Source organism: Triticum urartu, chromosome 3A (assembly GCF_056163025.1).
Source record: "Triticum urartu cultivar PI428250 chromosome 3A, HENAU_Tu73, whole genome shotgun sequence".
Lineage (NCBI taxonomy): Eukaryota > Viridiplantae > Streptophyta > Magnoliopsida > Poales > Poaceae > Triticum > Triticum urartu.
In genome coordinates, this window is record NC_141875.1 from 220,815,152 (window position 1) to 220,836,653 (window position 21,502).

The window sequence follows — 21,502 nt, forward strand, 5'->3', positions numbered from 1 at the left end:
ACATTGCGTCGGACACCTTACGTGCATCGCCGTCTGAGGGCGTCATGGCAGGAGGAAGGTGATGGAAAGCTTACTGGATGTAGGCAGATAGCTTAGAGCAAATTCAATGGGACGATCTATTTTGTCCGTCGCCATTTGTTTGGTTCGGCGCAGACATAAAACACGGCCCAACGCGCCGACCCAAACGGACGCGCGTTCGCTTTTCGTCCGCGGACGACCCATTTCCGGCCCATTTTTAAGTCAGATTTGCGTCGGTGCGGACATGCGACGGACGCGTGCATGCTCGCTTTCTCCTTACCCGGGACCCGCTGGTCGGTGGCACATTGACCTTCCTCCCACCCCACCCCCCCATCCAACAGCAACCCTCGTCCGCCTCCTTCGTCGTCGCCGCCGCCGCCCATTTTGGTCGGTAACTCTGCCAGCCGCCGCCGCCGCCTCCACATCTTCCCAGCAACGCCGCCCACTCCCACGTTTCCCGCCACCGCCGTCTTGCCGTCGAGGAGCTGACTACCACCACACAGCCGCCCACGACCAAGAAGCCACCTCGCCGCCCCGGCCAGATCCTCACCGGCACGCTCGTCGGACGCCGGCCCACTCGACGGGTGCCGGCAGGGCAGCTAGCTAGTCCGTGCGCGACGCGACTCCCCTCGCCGGCCGTCTCCTTCGTCGACGCCCGCAAGCTGTTCGACAGTTTGCCAGGGTACAAAATGGACTCCGTCGACGAGTTCTTTTTCCACAATTTCCTTTGCGACTCCGACGATTCGTCGTCCGGCGACGAGGAGGAGATATTGGCTGCCGTGTTGGTCCATCACCACCTCAACAGGCAGCCGCCGTTGTTCCGTGGCTCCATTCCGGGCCACCTTCCGGCGTTGAATCGCAACCGAGAGAGCGGACATTTTCTTCTTTTGAAGGACTACTTTGATACAACAACCCCTTGTTCAAACATCAAAAATTCCGCCGCCGTTCTCGTATGAGTAGGCATCTTTTCAACCGTATTAGAAAGGGGGTGGTCAGCTATGATGACTATTTCGAGTGCAAAGAGGATGTCGTCGGCAAGATTGGTTTCTCCTCTTATCAAAAATGCACTGCCGCCATCCGAATGCTTGCATACGGAGTGCCCGGTGATCTCATTGACGAGTACGTCCGTATAAGCGAGTCTACATGTCTAGAGTCCCTGTATAAGTTCTGCAAGGTTGTTATTGCTATGTTTGGCCTTGAGTACTTGGGAGAGCCGACAACTGAAGATACAACCCACTTGTTAGCGATGAATGCCAGTAGGGGCTTCCCAGGAATGCTTGGCAGTATAGACTGCATGCACTGGGAGTGGAAGAACTGCCCTTCTACTTGCCAAGGGCAGTATAAGGGCCATGTCAGGGCTTGCACTGTCATACTAGAGGCTGCGGCGTCTCAAGATCTCTGGATCTGGCACTCTTTCTTTGGCATGGCTGGATCACACAATGATATCAACATGCTTCAGCGCTTGCCGGTGTTTGCTAGGCTTGCCGAAGGCAACAACCCACCGGTGAACTTTACTGTCAACGGCCACAACTACGACAAAGGATACTACCTGGGTGACGATATCTATCCTCAATGGACCACTATTGTCAAGACAATACCCAATCCTGTCGGAAAGAAGAGGAAAAGATTTGCCCAAGAGCAAGAGAGTGCTAGGAAGGATGTCGAGCGTGCCTTTGGTGTTCTGCAATCTCGATGGGGCATCGTTCGGTATCCTGCTAATACCCGGAGCACGCAGAAACCGTGAGAGATGATGACTGCTTGTGTGATCATGCACAATATGATCGTAGAAGACGAGCGCCCGGAACGCCTGTACGATCAAGGGTTTCAGTTTCAGGGTGAGAATGTTGTGCCTGAGCATGGAGGAGCGGCAACGTTTGAACAGTTTACCCAATTTCATCATGACATGCGTGATTGAGAAACTCATGTGCAACTGCAAAATGATTTGATTAAACATATGTGGGCTCATGTTAGCAATCAATAGATGTATTTTTTTATTCGTTTGTAAAACTATGTGAAATATTTTTATTTGTATTCGGCTCATAAACTATATTATTTTATTCGGTTTAAACTATGCTATTTAACAATATGTTTGAATGCAATTCATCGATATAAAATAGGGCGGCCAGCCGGCACATATGGGTCGGTGCGTTAGGCGCGCTGCCGACCCATATTTAAAATAGGGCGGACGCCGGGTGGACGACCAACCCAAACGAGTAAAAAACGGATGAAATCGCCGTCGGGTCCGACGTCTGATTCAAACAGATAAAAAAACGGACGACAGTCACCTCATTGAAGTTGCTCTTACAGTGCAGAAAAGGCCGAGACTGTAGGCGGAGAGCTCATGGTGCAGAAAAGCGATGACCGGACGACAGGGGCGCATTGGCTGCAGGGAGAGTACCGATACGACTACAAGCTCTTGGACCGAAGGAGCCAAGGAGGAAAGCAAGGGCGACTCAGCTCAAGAATCGTCTCAAGGCAGTGAACCAGCAGAGATGCAGATGTCTTTCGTAAGAATTTTATAAGACCAGGTCTCACGCGAGATCCATTCTGATGAATGACACATGGCATTTACAAATCACAAAACATCTACCCCATCCCTCACTTAAAATCAGGAGAAGAAATTAGATGCTTTAAGATTTATGAATGTCACGTGTCATCCATCAGGGTGGGCCTCACCTGCTAACCGTAAGACCTGGTCTCATATAATTTCTTTCCTCTTTGGTCTTTGGCGGCAGTTTATGAAAGGAAGTTTACTCCCACCAAGATCCCAAGCAAGATTTGGAAGTTATACAATTTTGAGAGACGGGCTAGAGAGTTGTGGTAACTCGCAAAAGTGACATCGGAGAAGGTTTTTGGGGAGGCTACAGATAATCTAGCCTTTTAGCATCCCGAAAAGAGATTCACAGAACAAAATTTGATTTCACAAAACTGGTTACAGATTACAATGTAGAGTGAACGAAACATACTCTCTTCATGAAAACATGATATATGGATCATTTCACACACTGATCTTGTAGTGTGCATCACAGTAAGCAGCATAAGCCTCCAGCCTACTGCTTCGAGTTGGAAGTATCCGCGTCGGACTTCACTATGCTGAGGTCACCACCTTCTTTGCTAGCCTTATTTGCAGCTTTTATTTCGTTCGCGTGGTTGATGAACTTTGTGAGGTCCTGAAAATTCATAGATTGTATTGATTGTTAGCAAAAACAAAATCAATATATGAACCACATTACAAGATCATTAAACAAATATAATGTTTTAAATTAGAAGTTATGATAAATTCAAAGGCCTGATCTTTTTTTCTTGATTGCAAACTAGTTGGTTCACAGTATGTTATTGCCAACTAGTTGATTCACAGCATTACTGTTAAACTCAAATGTCAAAGGATCGCGCTATTGGTCATATTGGATGGAAAGTATTGTAGTACGGCTTACAAAGGAAATGAGAGAAAAAATGATGTTACCATGGTGTGCACACTCTGTGATAAAGAACACAGATAGACTGTACAGAAATAAAGAGACAAACTAACTTTATGGCTACAATGAAAAACGCCACCAAAACAACCATCGCGAAATATATAAATGGATCCTAAGATTTATGTCTGCGTGTATATGGGTGTCTTCGACAATAGATACAACAATGATGATCACTGTAGAATGGGTAAACTCTATACATCTAACGCCTTTCTTGCACTGATGAAAGGGGTTACTGATATTACACTGATTTTTTGGAGCTCACAACACAAAGAAAGCATACAGAATCATGCTAAATAAATTTCAACCTAAGTATCGGTAGTTCAAAATATTGTCTTCTACACACACAGGTCAATTATCATCCAGTTTTCATGCTGGATTATTGCGAGTATGAATCTGGATCGTACTTGTGAATCAAGTTTCGTCCTATATAAAGGACTATCATGTAGTAACAAGTTTAAACAAGCAAAGAAATAAACAAAAGTTCTCTGAGCCTCAGACACTGGCCAGGGACGAGCCCTGTCGCTGGATTGTTGGGGGCGAGTGCAATATCCCAGTCTACAGACCTTTACCCCACCCAACTTATCTCATCGCGAATCAAGATTCGTAACAGTATGACGCTACAAACTTTACATGGTCAAATGAAATACCAGTCTTGTTGTGATAAATGGAAATTGGGAAACCCAATGAAGCTAAAATGGCAAGTAGTATGAATTTATGGATTAAACCAGAGCTAGGCAGATATGTAGAATGTCGACAAGCATCACAGTTCTCAAATTCCACATCAGGTGTTACAGGAGACAGGTAATACATTAATTTGGAGGCATCCTGAACCATCAACTAAAACACAACAGCTAGTAAGATGTAAGATATATTAGAGGTGTTGGCAAACAAATTCAGAAACAGTCAGTTCAGATTGGCATTCGTGGCAGCCTCTCTACACAATCGCCTCTGGTGCAACCCAATTACAACAACCAATGTTGATTTTCCTAACGGAAGACGGCGCATCCTGACTCCTGACAGATAGGGCGATAAATTTACAAGCTATAACATACCTTGTCGGCGTCCATGTCCTTGGTGCACTTGGTCGGCTTCACGGCCCTCTTCCCTACAGGAATCCATCAACCAGCCAATCAAACAAACAAGCGAGCAAGCATACGGCACCATCAACGAAGCAGAAAAGCAAAAGCAGTCGGCTGGGGCACAAACCTTTGCGGATGTGGGGCGCCTTGCCATGGCGGCTGGGAGGGATGGACTTCTTCTTGGTCTGCCCCTTGAACATGGTCTGCTTCTGCGTCATCTTCTCCGCCTCTTCGATCCGCGGGTTCTGGTGTTCTGGACGGGGATTACCGGATTTCGGCTGAAACGTAGAGCCGCGGCTATGGCGGTCGGGGATACGCGGCGGCTGCGTGCTTGCCTAGGGTTTCGGCTTGGCTGGGGAGGTAGCTCAGTTGGAGGCCCTTTCTATGACGAAGCCCAGATGGAGGTCTAGTTGTTTCTATTTTTTTCCCTAAAATCTTAAAAGTGCATGCGCACTATTTCACGAGACCGAGCGGCCGCGCTGCGCGACAATGGACAGCGACCTCACATGCTCGGTCCATCTCTCCACTAAAAAAAAGGAAAATCTTATCCACTCTCGAGCAGCACGACCTTCTTCCTCCACTAACCACCGTCGTTGTGCACCCCGCCTCCTCCCTCGCGCCGCCTCCTGACTACGCCAACTCGTCGTCGCGATTGCCAATCGCCACCCCAGCAGGTTTCACGTCTTTCCCTCCAAGGCGCCACCATGAGCCGCCGCAGGAAGCAATCCCCAACCTCCGGCGCCGCCGTGACTCATCTTCTGCGACGGGCACAGCAGTGATTCCTCACACTTAGCCGCGAGGGCTCCGCCGCCTACATGCAGGCAGTATTCCCTTTCCTTTTCTCCACTTATTTATCTCCCTTCCCCCAAGCTACCTCCGTGATCTCTCTCTCTCTCTCTCTCTCTCTCTCTCTTCGAGATGATTCAGCCGTGAACTTGTTTGGATTTACAGGAATGAATGTTGTTGGATCTAAATCTGATTAATACTCTGTCATTTTCCTACTTCATCAATTTACTTTGGACAGTTCCTATATTTAGTAGTCTGGACACGGGAAATTTAATTGCAATGTTGATTCAACTTGGGTTTTCTATGGCAGCTGGAGTAGAAAATACAAATTTGTAGCTTAATAACTATAGTCTAATCTGCCGGATATTGATGGGAGCAATAAGATTTTTGATGTCTGTGCAGTTCATCTACATGTTATCGACAATTTTTATTCAGACATCTAATTCACCTCCACTTATGCTTGTCTAGTCTATACCCTACCCAAATAGTACTAGTACTGAAATATGAACAACATTTTCAAACTCACATATTGTTAACTCAACCTCTTCTAGGTATTTTTTCAGGAAATGTAGTCAAATTCATGTACAGATGCATCACTTTTGTGATCCTACTAGTCAATCTCCGGTATGATGCTTGGAGCGTTGATGATTGGAGTGTTGATCTATACAGGAGTTTCGGCATCTTTCTCAAGGAGCTACGTCGACTAGGATAAATGGTGGGTTTGTACGATGATTAGGATTATAGTGGTGGGGTTGAGTTGGATTTTCATGGCGAGCTGTTCAGATTTTGTCACTACTGATATGGTTCAGGATCCTTATTTGACCCATCTATTCTTGCCTAGATTGCAATTGTCTCGTTAAACATGATACTCTCTGTAGAGCTTCATTACATTATTGACCTCCTTTTCTCGTAAATGCATCCGTGTGGTTTCTCTGTTTTCTCATAAGTCGCATGCATATAAGTAACCAGTTGCTAGTTTGTTGTAATAGTTACACATGAACGCAAACGTAGTTGGATGACACATATACATGTCTTAGTTGGCTAGCCAACTTATGAAGTTGCACAATGAAGGCTAACCAGTTGCACAGTCGATGGTATTCAAATTGATACGTTGTGTAAACCATGTTCATGCAATGTATGTGGGTTTTTAGTTGCAGGGTATTTGGGTGTACAGGAGTTTACAGACCAACGTAGTACATATCCTAGCTGCATTAGCCACACTTAGAAGTTGCATAGGGGAGGGCTATCTAGTTGCATGGTTGACGGCTAGTTTAGCTTTGGCTCCAGTGCCTAAAACATGTTAGGCAGTGTGTATGCTGATTTTTTTTGGTTGCACACTCATAAGTGCCCAGTTGGCCATACCGTGCATCGAGTTGCACACATTTTTTTTGTTTTGCAGGTGTGCTTTGAAAAACCATCATGAGTTGCTTACCTCATGGCATTTTTTATATCAATTGTTTATGCTCATTATTTTCTTTATACATTTGGTTGCTTCGAATAATTTGTTCGTTTGCTTTTTTCACAGACCAAAAATGTTTGTAGAAGGAGATGCGGCCCCTAGTGAAGGAGATGTATCCTCAACTTGTATAGATGTATTTTTTTTTGCAGAGACCAAAATGGCTGGAGAAGGAGATGTGGCTGACAATGAAACAGAGGTTCCCATTTTTTATTATTTTTACCCTATTAGCATTTTAATTTTTTGAGTTTTATCCTCTGACATTTTATTATGCCCTTTTCTTATACCCTCTTAGTATCCCAATGTTTTGTTCATTGTAGGGTTCTGCAAATCCGATCTCACGACGGAACTCAAAAAGGGCTGCTAAGCGGCAGCCGCATGGAGATGATAAGGACGGGAATGGAGAGGGTGACGATGTGAGTGGAGAACAGCAGTCCTTTGGAATTTATTTTCCTTCATTTTTCTTTTGTCCTTTAGGTTTTTATATGGCACACATACATGTCTAATTTTTTTCTCAACCCCTTATGCTTGTTCCTTTTTTTCTTATACAACTTTAGGGCGGCGAAAGATTTCTCTTAGTAAAACTGCAGAGAAGAAAGGTGCGCGCGGAGGCAGTATCCAAAGGGGTAGATGCCAGATCTTCTGCAGCAGCCGCTGAGTAACATAAAATTCCACCATGAATATTTTTTACTCCACATACATACAGGCAGCCAAGTGTATTAATTTTCATACATAGTTGCAGAAGGACTAATTAAGCATTGGCGTGTTCAACTTTCTCATTTGCTCAACGTTGCCATCTTTAAGTTTTTTAAAATTGTCCCAAGGGTATGTAACGACTTGGCATCCTCATGCTTTCTAGTTGCAGAATAGTATCTAATTAGTTGGCAACCTCAGTAATTCTAGTTGCACAACAATATACAACTAGTTGACATCCTCAGCTTCTCTAGTTGTACAAGAACTTAGATTAGTCCCATCTTAAAAAAATTGAGGATTGCCCAAGAGTATGTAATGACTTGGCATCCTCAGGCTTTCTATATGCAGAATAGTATCTAATTAGTTGGCAACCTCAGTAATTCTAGTTGCATAATAATATACAACTAGTTGACATCCTAAACTTCTCTAGTTGCACAAGAACTCAGATTAGTCCCATCTAAAAAAATTTGAGGATTGCCCAACAGTATCTAACGACTTGGCACCCTCAGGTTTTCTAGTTGTAGAAGAGTATCTATTTAGTTGGCACCCTCAGCAATTCTAGTTTGACAACATTATCCAGGTAGTTGACATCCTCAGCCTCTCTAGTTGCACAAGAATTCAAATTAATCCCATCTTAAATTTTTTTTAAGGGATTGCCCAACAGTATCTATTGACTTGGCATCCTCGGGTTTTCTAGTTGCAGAAGAGTATCTATTTAGTTGGCACCGTCTACAATTCTAGTTGGACAACATTATTCAAGTAGTTGACATCTTCAGCCTCTCTAGTTGCACAAGAATTCAGATTAATCCCATCTTAATGTTAGGATTAATCTTGATTATGTATCTGCATTGTATTTTCGTTTAGCATGTAGTCTAGTGTAGGTTGATGTTTATCCCGTGAAGCTTCAGCTCAACATGCAGAGGAGGCAAGATGTTGGGCTTTCGTGCGATACGGCGAGCACGGCGAGATGCCGATAGCAGCGTGAGGCTGCAGTGCTGCGCGAGGCAGCATGGCCGTGTGATGCAGCAAGCACGTGAGAGGCTGGAGCATGACGGGCTGCATGAAGAGGTTGAACCGGGCGATCCGGCAAGTCAATATCAGCTACATACATGCTAGTTTGGTTGGGTCTGTGGCCGTTCATGAGGCTGCCCAAGTACTGGCCGTGCATGTAGTTCTGCATGTTGAGGTGGTTAGATGCATAGTCGTTAAGATCCTACAGAGATTCCTGGAGTAGGATAAGGCCAGTTAGTGAGTGTGGTAGTGCATGCATGGATTAGTTTGTTAGTGGCCGAGCGTGGCGGCCTGTTAGTTCGTGCGTGACTTAGTGGCCCGGCTAGGATGTGCGTGAGGGCCAACAGTCTATTTATATATATGTCACACTGAGCAATGAAAAAATAGAGGCCATGAGGGCTCAAGAGAAAAGATGTAGCACTTGTGGTTGTCAAGGAAGAGTACCTCTCGGCAAAAGCTAGTTGTTTTTCTTCCTTGGTATACATGCGCGCGCGCGTGTGTGTAGTTTCATCATGTTGTGTGTGTTCTTGAGAGAAACCATAGAAGAGAAGAAGAGAGGAACCCAAGGAGAGTTGTGGGAGGCAGCTCGAGGTAGAAGAAGAGCGGCGCTGCGAGAGGCGGCGCCAACACTTCAATTTTTTGAGGATTGCCCAATAGTATCTAATGACTGGCACCCTCAGGCTTTCTAGTTGCAGAAGAGTATCTATTTAGCTGGCACCCTCTGCAATTCTAGTTGGACAACATTATCCAAGTAGTTGACATCCTCAGCCTCTCTAGTTGCACAAGAATATCTCATTAGTTGGCATCATCAGCATTTCTAGTTGCACAAGAATATCTCATTAATTGTCAACCAGCATTCCTAGTTGCAGAACAAACAAGATATCAAGTTGCCATCCTCAACTTTTTAATCTAGTTTTCCAGAGAACAAATATTTGTATGTAATGATAACTAATCACCTCTGCCTTTTTTTGCAAACCCCAAGATATTGTTCAAGCGAATGAGAGTAATGAACCAGATAATGTTGAACGACAGTCACAAGCTGGCTACCTGATGGAGACTGCCTGGTACGCCTCTCTCCTCCCTCTTCTTTACCACTTCCGTTCTTGTGTTCATTGCTTTGCCATGATAGCTCTGTTTTGGATCCAGGCTGGGACCCTTTCTTTTGTTGTGAAGAACAAGAAGGGGCCCTGTGGAGAAGGAAGTGTGGGCGAGGGGTGCGTGGAGGCTTCGGGAGTTAGTGAGCTATCACGTGATACCGACCGGCTTTTGTTTTCTGATTCTTCACATATTCTAGGAGTCGGAACGAAGTTTCCTTTATGGGAATAGTGGGGACAAAAAAGTTACCTTGCCCGTCCGGCCGCTCGCGAGCGCTAGCAGGCCAACGGTCGCTAGCCAGACGCGTCCATTTTTTTTGTTTGAAAAACCCAGAAAAATTATTCATTTGTGATAAATGATACATTGTTTGCGAGGATCATTAAATTTCATTTAAAGGTTCCTCAAACCAATCAGAAGTCAAAGAAAATCTAGCTAATCTAGCAAGCTCATGAGCTACTTTATTTGTTTCTCTATTACAGTGCTCAAAACTAGTAATAACGAAATCACAGGCATAATAAAAACAATCATCAAAAAATGTTGCCGCTGCTCCCGCAGTATCAATCACCTCCAGATTATCAAATTTATAATAAGATGATTACATCCCGCCCTTTGCGCCAGCGTTGGACCAAATTTAAGAGCTAAAGCTTTCGCCATCAACACATCCGCACAATAGTTTATCTTTCCATTGCCTTCAGTAATAAACCCGCTCTCAAGACCGGTCCCATTGTACACCTAAAGAGGTCGTGATCAAAAGAAGCATCAACGTTGAGTTTCACGAAACCTCTAGGAGAACAAGACCAACCCCCTTTTTAATAAACGCCTTGGGGGTAATGCATTAACAAAGTTTGTGGTAAGAGCAAGAATCCCCATTGAAATCTGAAGTGCATTTTGAGTTTTCTCCTTGTACACCAACTTCCTTCTTTCCTATCATAGATACAATGCTGAGATAGCAATCATCTCACGCACATTATGGTGACCCATTATCCACAAATATTGATCTGGTAGGAGTAGTAGGTACTCCAGCACCGCCTCTCCAACACGGTCAACCTCGCAAGCTTTATCAATAATATCATCCATCCCCAACCTTTTCCAGACCTCCTTTGCTTTACTACAAGGGAGGATCATATGCTTTTCTAGTTGTTTCTAATTTATTATGTATACTCCATGTTTTAAAAAAGATTATGTAATCCCTTCGTGTGCCTTTAAAAAATTGGACACGGGCATCCGGAGTCGGCATTTCAGAAGAAACTTGCAACATCCCTAAAAAAAGAGAAGAAATGTGCCACCGAGGTAAACATATTTTGATGATTCAATATCAATTATAAGTGTCTCAACAAAGACATCGCTGAGTGTCGTTACGAATAGGTCAAAATTTGCTTTTCTGACAAAGAGATCAAGGACAATCTAGCGGAACATGGTACTTGTATTACTCATATTTGACGTAGTCAAAATCTAGCTAGTCATTTAATGGCCAACTTTGGTAGGGCTCAAGTTCGTACTATGGTATGGCTTGGGTCCGGACTCAGAGAAGTCCTTGATATTATACGTCATGATTGCAATTCTTGAGTTTTGAGTAATACAAGAATTTTCGCAAAAGAAAATACATCATTAATGTTTTTTTCCTATGGCCAGTCCCACATAGACGTCGTAGGGTAGAATCATGTGGCATAATGATGTCTGCTAGAACTACGTCGGTATTTCCCAAAGAGGAATGGATGATGCATCACAACAACGATAGGTACTTCCCTCAGTGATGAGAACAAGGTTATCGAACCAGTAGAAGAACCAAGCAACACTACGTAAATAGCACCTGCACACAAAAAACAAATACTCGCAACCCGACGTGTTAAAGGGGTTGTCAATCCCTTTCAGGTAACGGCGCCAGAAATTGGCAAACGGATGTGAGAGAGTTGTAATAATTGATGGATAGAACGTAAAATAAAATAAAGTGCAGCAAGGTATTTTTGTATTTTTGGTTTAATAGACCTAAAAATAAAAGCAAAGGAAAATAGATCGCAAAGGCAAATATATTAAAGAAGAGACCCCGGGGCCGTAGATTTCACTAGTGGCTTCTCTCGAGAAAAATAACAAATGGTGGATAAACAAATTACTGTTGGGCAATTGATAGAACTTCAAATAATCATGACGATATCCAGGAAATGATCATTATATAAGTATCACGTCCAAAATTAGTAGACCGACCCCTGCCTGCATCTACTACTATTACTCCACACATCGACCGCTATCTAGCATGCATCTAGTGTATTAAGTTCATAGAGAAACGGGGTAATGCAATAAGAATGATGACATGATGTAGACAAGATCTATTTATATAGAAATAGACCCCATCTTGTTATCCTTATTGGCAACGATACATACGTGTCGGTTCTCCTTCTGTCACTGGGATCAAGCACCGTAAGATCGAACCCATCACAAAGCACCTCTTCCCATTGCAAGATAAATAGATTGAGTTGGTCAAACAAAACCCAAATATCAGAGAAGAAATATGAGGCTATAAGCAATCATGCATATAAGAGATCAAAGAATACTCAAATAACTTTCATGGATAAAAAGATAGATCTGGTCATAAACTCAAAGTTCATCCGATCCCAACAAACACACCGCAAAAAGAGTTACATCATATGGATCTCCAAGAGACCATTGTATTGAGAATCAAACGAGAGAGAGGAAGTCATCTAGCTACTAACTACAGACCCGTAGGTCTACAAAGAACTACTCACGCATCATCGGAGAGGCACCAATGGGCGTGATGAACCCCTCCGTGATGGTGTCTAGATTGGATCTGGTGGTTCTGGACTCTGCGGCGGCTGGAATTGATTTTCGTCGACTCCCCTAGGGTTTTTGTAATATTGGGGTATTTATAGAGCAAAGAGTCGGTTTAGGAGGCACCCGAGGTGGGCACAACCCACCAGGGTGCGCTTGGGCCTCCGGGCGTGCCATGGTGGGTTGTGCTCCCCTCGGAGCAGCCCCCAGGTGCTTCTTCGGCCCACTGGATATCTTCTGATCCAAAAAAAAATCGCAAAAAGTTTCGCTGCGTTTGGACTCCGTTTGGTATTGATTTCCTGCGATGTAAAAAACATGCAGAAAACAGCAACCGACACTTGGCACTATGTCAATAGGTTAGTGCCAAAAAGTGATATAAAATGATTATAAAACATCTAAGAATGATAATATAACAGCGTGGAACAATCAAAAATTATAGATACGTTGGAGACGTATCAGCATCCCCAAGCTTAATTCCTGCTCATCCTCGAGTAGGTAAATGATAAAAACGGAATTTTTGATGTAGAATGCTGCCTAACATGTCATCTCATATTCTTTTTTTATAGCATGGACATTTGGACTTTTATATGGTTCAAAGCAATAGTCTAGTTTTTACATGAGACTTAAATACTCAAGCATATCAACAAGCAACCATGTCTTTCAAAATATCAACGCTAAAATAAGCTAGCCCTAGCCCATCATGCTCAATCATTGATCCATTCATGAAACACACTCGCATATTAACTACACCCAATACTCAAGTACGATCATAGTGCCTCCTAGTTGGTGCTTTTATAAGAGAAGATGGAGTCTCAAATTCAAAAAATTGTATAAAGTAAAAGAAAGGCCCTTTGCGGAGGGAAGTAGGGATTTGTAGAGGTGCCAGAGCTCAAAGCGAAAATTGAGAGATAAAAACATTTTGAGAGGCATACATTTCCCACCAATGAAAACGACTTAGAGCTTCCAACACTTTCCATGCTAGATATATCATAGGCGGTTCCAAACAGAAAATAAAGTTTATTCCTTTTTCCACTTACTTTCACTTTCCATGGCTAACCATATCCATGGGTGCCCTCCATACCAACACTTTCCAAGGAATTTATTATTTGACAACATAAAGTAAATTCATTTTTCATTTCGGGATTGGGTATCCCTGATACCTTTGCCTTACTCTCGTGCAATCACAGGTGAATAAACACTCATCATGAGAATAACACATCTAGCATGGAAAATATTAGCCACTGAAAGTGCAACTATCCCTAGGTGGTTTTGGTAATTCATAACAGCATATAGCTCATTGAGCTAATGCTATTCCAAGATGACTATTTCAGGAAAGCTCAATGATTGGCATGGCACGGATGTGAAAGTGGAACCCTCAAAATGGTAAGGACAAAGGATTGGCTCAAGCTCAAAAGCTCAAGACTCTTCATTTTATATTTTAGTGATCCAAGATCACATTGAGTCTTTAGGAAAAGCCAATACTATCAAGGAGGGATGAGGTGTTGCTTAATGAGCCTCTTGCTTCATGTGCTTAGTGATATGCTCCAAAACCCTCAACTACTTTCCCATATCCACTTATGACCTAAACCCTAAGCCAAACTCGGTCCTACCGATTCTTTCTATCCGGCGCCACCGAGTTTCATTTGTCATAAGCCACTGCCAAACCCTAGCAATTCGGTTCTACCGATAGGGATCTCGGTCTCACCGAGATGGGATTGCAAACTCTCTGTTTCCCTTTCGTAACTTTTCGGTCTCACCGAAAGAGTGAATCGGTCCCACCGAGATTGCAATGTAAATTCAGTGTTTCCTTTTTGTAACCTTTCGGTCTCACCGAAAGAGCAAATCAGTCCCACCGAGTTTGCCTGACCAACTCTCTGGTTAGCTAATTACCAAAACCGGTCTCACCGAGTTTGTGTAATCGGTCTCACCGAGATTACGTTATGCCCAAACCCGAACCATATCGGTCCTACCGAGTTGCATGTCAGTCCCACCGAAAATCTCTAACGGTCACTAGGTTTACCTTTTCGGTCCGACCGAGTTTGTTGATTCGGTCCCACCGAGATTGGAAAACTGTGTGTAACGGTTGGATTTTGTGTGGAGGCTATATATACCCCTCCACCTCCTCTTCATTCGTGGAGAGAGCCATCAGAACACATACACAATTCCAACTCATATGTTCTGAGAGAGAACCACCTACTCATGTGTTGAGACCAAGATATTCCATTCCTACCATATGAATCTTGATCTCTAGCCTTCCCCAAGTTGCTTTCCACTCAAATCTTCTTTCCACAAAATCCAAATCCTATGAGAGAGAGTTGAGTGTTGGGGAGACTATCATTTGAAGCACAAGAGCAAGGAGTTCATTACCTACACACCATTTGTTACTTCTTGGAGAGTGGTGTCTCCTAGATTGGCTAGGTGTCACTTGGGAGCCTCCGACAAGATTGTGGAGTTGAACCAAGGAGTTTGTAAGGGCAAGGAGATCGCCTACTTCGTGAAGATCTACCGCTAGTGAGGCAAGTCCTTCGTGGGCGATGGCCATGGTGGGATAGACAAGGTTGCTACTTCGTGGACCCTTTGTGGGTGGTTGCTTCTTCATGGACCCTTTGTGGGTGGAGCCCTCCGTGGACTCGCGCAACCGTTACCCTTCGTGGGTGGAGCCCTCCGTGGACTCGCGCAACCGTTACCCTTTGTGGGTTGAAGTCTCCATCAACGTGGATGTAGGATAGCACCACCTATCCGAACCACAGGAAAAACATCCGTGTCTCCAATTGCGTTTGAATTCTCCAAACCCTTCCCTTTACATTCTTGCAAGTTGCATGCTTTACTTTCCGCTGCCAATATACTCTTTGCATGCTTGCTTGAATTGTGTGATGATTTCTTGACTTGTCCTACAATAGCTAAAATCTGTCAAGAACTAAAATTGGGAAAAGGCTAAGTTTTTATTTGGTCAAGTAGTCTAATCACCCCCCCTCTAGACATACTTTCGATCCTACAAGTGGTATCAGAGCTTTGGTCTCCATTTGCTTTGATCTCCATAGCTTTTGGTGGTCATAGCCTTGGTTTCACAACCTAGGAGAGTATGGCGTCTAGCGAGGGAAATTATCACCGTAGAGGTCCTTACTTTGATGGTACTAATTTTGCTAGTTGGAAGCATAAAATGAAAATGCATATTCTTGGACATAACCCCGCCGTTTGGGCTATTGTGTGTGTTGGTTTGCAAGGTGACTTCTTTGATGGGAAAGAACCAAACCGTGAAGCTACCACGGATGAGTTGAAGATGTTGCAATACAATGCTCAAGCTTGTGATATTCTCTTCAACGGATTGTGCCCCGAAGAATTCAACAAAATCAGCCGTCTTGAGAATGCAAAGGAAATTTGGGACACTTTGATTGATATGCACGAAGGTACCAACTCCGTCAAGGAATCCAAGTTGGTTGTGCTTCAAAGTCAACTTGACAAGTTCAAAATGAAGGATGGTGAAGGTGTCGCTGAAATGTACTCTAGGCTTGCTCTCATCACAAATGAGATTGCCGGCTTAGGAAGTGAAGAGATGACCGATAGATTCATCATCAAGAAGATTCTAAGAGCCTTGGATGGAAAATATGATACCGTGTGCACATTGATCCAAATGATGCCCAATTACAAAGATCTCAAGCCAACGGAGGTGATTGGAAGAATTGTTGCTCATGAGATGTCACTTAAGGATAAAGAGGAACTTCACAACAAATCAAGTGGTGCCTACAAAGCCTCATGTGAAGCCCCTACATCATCAAGTGAGAAACAAAACTTCAATGAAGAATTGAGCTTAATGGTGAAGAACTTCAACAAGTTCTACAAGAGTAGAAGCAAATATAGAAGCTTCAAGTCAAGGTCCTACAATGACAAAAGATCTTCTAGTCGAGAGCGAAACTGCTACAGTTGTGGAAGACCCGGACACTATTCCAATGAGTGTACGGCTCCCTACAAGAGAAGAGAAGATTCTCCAAAAAGAAGAAGCAAAGAATCACCACCAAGAGAGAGAAGGAGTAGAGATGATCGTTATGAACGGAGATACTCACGGAGAAGCAAGGATTCGGAAAGGAAGGAAAAATCATCAAGGAGCTACACAAAATGAAGACATCAAGCTCATGTTGGTGAATGGGTATCTGGCTCCGACTCCGACAGCCACTCCGAGAGAAGTTATCACTCCGACTCCGAAGATACTCAAGATGAAGGTGTTGCCGGTCTAGCACTTGTGTCAACCAACTCCTACGACATATTTGACTCACCAAATGAAGGAATTGGAAGATGCTTCATGGCCAAAGGTCCTAAGGTAACACACCCCGAGTATGTTGATTTCAATAGTGATGAAGATGACTTGTTAGGTGATGATTTGCTTGTTGACAACTCTAGTGGTGAATACTATGATGAAACGTCAATTAAACATGCTAATCAAGATAAAACGAATGACAATGATAAGGAGAAGATTGAGGCTCTAACTAAAGAACTAAACACTCTTAAGTTAGCTCATGAAACTATCTTCGAAGATCATCGAGAACTTTTAAGAGCTCATGAGAAATTACGCTTTGAAAAGCTCAATCTTGAGCAAGAGCATGAGTTCTTAAAAGCAATCAATGATGATCTCCGCAAGAAAAGTTCTTCTCACATTGCCAAGCGTTTACTCTTATCCACTTACATGCCTCAAGTCAAGTCTAGTAAGAAGAACAAGAAAGATTCTTCCTCTAGCAGTAACAATGATCATGCTAAATCCAATATTGTTGCTTCTAGTAGTTCTCTTGATTCCACTAATGATTCTCTTAGCCAAGTTACACTTGAGCAAGAAAATAGCTTATTGAAGGGAATTATAGAGAAAGGAGTGTACAAAAGCCTTGCCGGGAGTAAGCAATTCGAGGAAATTGTGCGCAAGCAAGGAATGCACCGGAAGAATCAAGGTGTTGGTTTTGAACGAAAGTTCAATGCCAATGGAGTTGAGTGGGAAGAAGATCAATACCCCAAGACAAAGTTTGTTCCTCAACAAGAGAAGTATGATACTTCTTTCAAGGGGACACAAGCTCAAGATGATCTTCCACCACAAGACTATGAGCAAAAAGGCAAGGACAAGCTTCAAGAGGAAATTGATGCATTTGAAGAAGCTCCTAAGACCTTAGTCAAGTGGATTCCCAAGATTACTTCAAGTTCCACTTCATCAAGTACGACTACAACTCCAAGGATTCCCATCAAGATGGTGTGGATCCAAAAGAAGAAGAACTAGAGAGTTCTTGAGGGTGACTCCGCCAACATACTTCACTCTTATCATTTTGTCAAGAACAAGTGCAATCAACTTCCACATCTTGCACTAGTTCAAGGAGTCACAAACCCTCTTGTTGGTAAGACAAGGGACAAGGTAACCTAAGTTTTCATGGACATCATCTTGTGTGTGCATCACTCTATGTCTATGGATATCCTTGTTTGTTCCTTGCGGGACTAACCCATGTAGGTATTGAAAGTGCAATTCACTCAAAGGGATAGCTCCAAGTGATCTACATCAACATTGAGCATCCACATCTTCAACATCTACATGAAGTCATCATCGACAAAACCCGAGGTTAGTTCATCCCTCTAAGGGGGGATATCACATCTAGGGGGAGCTTTACTCTAAGACTTGAGCTAAAGCAACTCTAAAGATGTGAACACAACAATGCTTTATGTAAAAGTGGTAACCCCACTTGAGCTTAAACGATGAGTATGACCTATGATCAAGTGTTCTCACTTGACTCCTAAGTCAATATACTCATATATAGATGACCTTGTCATCGCAAATTGCTTGGTAGATGCTAGAATTGCTTGTGCATGCCTTGTCACATATTTCATTTGCCATCTTATTGTGTGAGCATGCTGGTTGCATATTTTACTCATTCGAGGACATCCACTTGTTGTTTTGATTGATTCGGTTTTATTTCCTTTTGCCAAGTGGATGGACAAGAATGCCTAAGAACCTCCTCTAGCTATCTATGCTTTTCTCGTCTCAAACTCTATTCATGCTACATCACAAAATTTGATCAAGTCATATTCGAACCACTCTGTGTGAGGAGCGCTCGGAGTCCCCGATTCGTCATAGACTTAAACTTCCAAAACCTCTTTATGATTCTCGGTCTAACCGATACCCCACTTTCGGTCCTACCGAGATCATTAAGTTGATCTAGGTTTTCGATCTCGGTGCAACCGATTTGAACCTTTCAGTCACACCGAGTTTCAGTAACTGCTTGCAGTTATGAATCTCGGTGCCACCGAGTTGTTCCACTCGGTCACACCGACAGGGTCGGGCTATATATAGTCACGGGCAAAAATTTGGAAATTTCTCCGAACCCCTTCGCCCGCGCGATAGCCTGCTCTGCCAACGTGGTCTCCGGATCGTCTTCTCGCCGCCAGCCGCCTCCAGTCGCTGGTCTCCATCGCCGTCAACGGAATTCTACCCCGCCGTTGCCGCCGTAGCGAGTCTCCGCCGAACTAGGGTATGGACTCGATCTTTGTGCTATTCTCCAATCTGATTCTTAGCAAATTGTGATCATCATGATTCTTGCCACGATTGAAACACTCCTATCCAGTCAATGCGTTTGTAGATTAGTTTTGATTCGAAAATTTTAGGGTTAGGTTTCCACCGAAACCATCTCGGACCCACCGAGTTGAAAAACTCGGTCCCACCGATTTGGCTTATGCCATTGCACAAGTGACACTCGGTCTGACCGAGAATTAGTTATCGGTGTGACCGATTTTGGAACTCTGTGAAACCCTAGCAGTCTTGGTGCCACCGAACTGTGACTCGATCTGACCGAGTTCACTAGTTTAGGTTCCAAAACTGCTTCGGTATCACCGAGTTTGAAAATCGGTAGATCCGAGATGATTTCAGTGGGAAACTAAAACTAAGTTTTTGGATCATTCTTTTGCAAAAATCTCTGCATTTTGTGATGCTCATCTATTCTACCTCATCTATAAACTGTTCACAGGGTCAGCAGTCAGCTTGTTCATCATGTCAGACCAGAGTGATAGCTAGAATGTGTCAGAACAGCAAGTGCAGATGAGTGAGGGCACTAGTCCCTCAAGTTCGTCAGATGATGGCAGCAGGAGCACTCCTAGCAATTTGCCAAAAGCTGCCACCAGACAGAGGAAGAAGAGAACTTCAAATTCTGAGAATGAAGATTATGTGGCAGAAGAGGAAGCAACTTCCAAGAGAGTTGAACTAGCTCAAGGCACAAAGCCAGGGATGAAAAATCAAAAGGCCAGCAGGTAGGCAGCCTATGCCAAAGGCCAGAGCCTCAACTCAGATTCCTGAGCCAGTTGCTGCTGAAGGAAAGAAAAGAAAGGAAAGGGTGAAGAAGACCGTAGCCAGAGTGCTTGGAAAGGCTTCCATCATGGAAGAGGAAGAAGAAGAGGTAGCTGCACCAGCACCTAAGGCACCCAAGCTAATGGGTGATGCCATAAGATCAGGGGCAGCTGCTTCCAAGGCCAAGCCAGCTCCAAAGCCAAAGCCAAAGAGGAATACAAGGAGCATACCTGCAGCTGAGAAGAACAAGGCCCCAGTGCCTGAAGCTGCAGAAGAAGATGATGAAGAGCAAGTTCTCAGAAAACTCAAGCCCAAGATCCCAGACCACAACGATGCTCATCCTGTGGCTGAGGATATGAAGCTCAGGAGAGACTCAGGGCTGAGGAAGTGGAGAGAAGCAGATCCGTATGCTTCAAGGAGAAGGACTGCTGTGGATTACAGATTTCACACCAAGGAATAGCAAGATTTCTATGAGACAGTGCTGCTTGATAAGAAGCCCATAGTTTGTGACATGAGATGGGTTGATTGGGAGTACATGAAGGAAAATGAGGAACACTACCCTGGAGTGTATGACAGCTTTAGTGCTTGTGGAGTTGCAGACTTTGTTGGTCAGAAGCTCACAAAGTGGAACGAGGAGCTTATCATGCAATTCTACTCCACAGCACACTTCTACCCAGATGGAAGGATTACATGGATGTCTGAAGGTACGAGGTACCAATCTACTGTTGCTGAGTGGGCACAGCTCATCAATGCCCCAGAGGAGCATGAGGATGACTTGGATATCTATGCCAAGAAGAAGATGGACCACAACTCAATGTCAAACATGTACAAGGAAATTCCAAATGAAGCACTTGACACTTTCAAGTTTGGCTCAGTCCATTATCTTCTGTCAGGGCTGCCAACTATCAATTGGATTTTGAGGCACACTCTCTTGCCCAAGTCAGGTGATCACAAGATGATTAGAGGCCATGCAATCAATTTGCTTCATGTGTTTGATGTACCTCAGAAATTCAAAGTCATGAGCCTCATAGTAGAGACTATCAAGAGGACAGCAGCTGATCAGAAGAGGAGCTGTGGATATGCCCCACAAATTCAGGAGCTCATTAACTCCAAAATGGGCACGGGCATATACCTGTTGGACAAGGAACACCTGCCCATCCGTCCAGATTTTGAGGACAATCAAGTTGTGATGAATGAGAATGAACCATCATCTGCCCAAGCACAAGCAAAGAAGGAGAAGGCAAGGAAGGAGAAAGCTGCCAAGATGCCAACTCAAGAGGAGGCATCTGAGTATTTCTTGAAAACCAAACAAGAGCAGCTTGGTTACCTAATTGCATCCACCCTGCGGATTGAGAAAGGACTAGCCACCCTAACTCAGAACCAGGCAAGCCTAGAGAGAATCATGGAACAAAAGTTCTATGACTTGGATGTCAAGGTGACAGAGATTCAGACTGCAGTGGAGCAGCTCCAGGATGACATGCAGGAGAGGAGAGGCAGGACTACAACTGATGCCTTTGCCAGAGTGCCGTGAGGTCCGAGGTCGTCTGCAGTGCCAGTTGCTGACACCAGAGCCACCACTTTTGCACCAGCTACAACCTCAGTTCCACCAGCTCCAGCATCTACTTCAGCTCCAACTCCAGCGTCTACTTCAGCGTCTACAAAAGCCTTCGTCCTTGGAGTGATCCGGACTCCACCACCACCTGAAGATCAAGCCTGAGCGTCGATCTAGCACTATGCATTTTCTAGAAACTTTTTGGTAAGTTGTTGCCAAAGGGGGAGAAAATGTATAGATCATAGGCTC

At 44.0% G+C, this 21,502-nt stretch overlaps 2 protein-coding genes and 1 long non-coding RNA gene across 4 annotated transcripts; 2 read left to right on the plus strand and 1 right to left on the minus strand.

Annotated features, from left to right (window-relative positions):
* The first annotated feature begins 970 nt into the window (after nt 1–970).
* LOC147979278 (uncharacterized) lies at nt 971–1,762 on the plus strand. Its single transcript, XM_087515126.1, has one exon. It carries the CDS (start codon nt 971–973, stop codon nt 1,760–1,762), a length of 792 nt encoding a protein of 263 aa, XP_087371252.1.
* Nucleotides 1,763–2,917: 1,155 nt separating this feature from the next.
* LOC125543714 (2,3-bisphosphoglycerate-dependent phosphoglycerate mutase) lies at nt 2,918–4,985 on the minus strand. Its single transcript, XM_048707171.2, has 3 exons — nt 4,701–4,985; nt 4,547–4,599; nt 2,918–3,188 (listed from the first exon to the last, which is right to left on the minus strand). Exons 1-3 carry the CDS (start codon nt 4,789–4,791, stop codon nt 3,069–3,071), a joined length of 264 nt encoding a protein of 87 aa, XP_048563128.1. The 5' UTR covers nt 4,792–4,985; the 3' UTR covers nt 2,918–3,068.
* Nucleotides 4,986–5,134: 149 nt separating this feature from the next.
* On the plus strand, nt 5,135–9,983 carry LOC147979279 (uncharacterized). 2 transcript variants are annotated; one of them, XR_015618616.1, is made up of 5 exons: nt 5,135–6,074; nt 6,885–7,014; nt 7,111–7,231; nt 7,373–9,583; nt 9,666–9,983. It is a non-coding gene; the product is annotated as an uncharacterized LOC147979279 (long non-coding RNA). The 2 variants fall into 2 exon arrangements; XR_015618617.1 differs by having other exon boundaries at nt 7,136–7,231.
* The last annotated feature ends 11,519 nt before the right edge of the window (nt 9,984–21,502 follow it).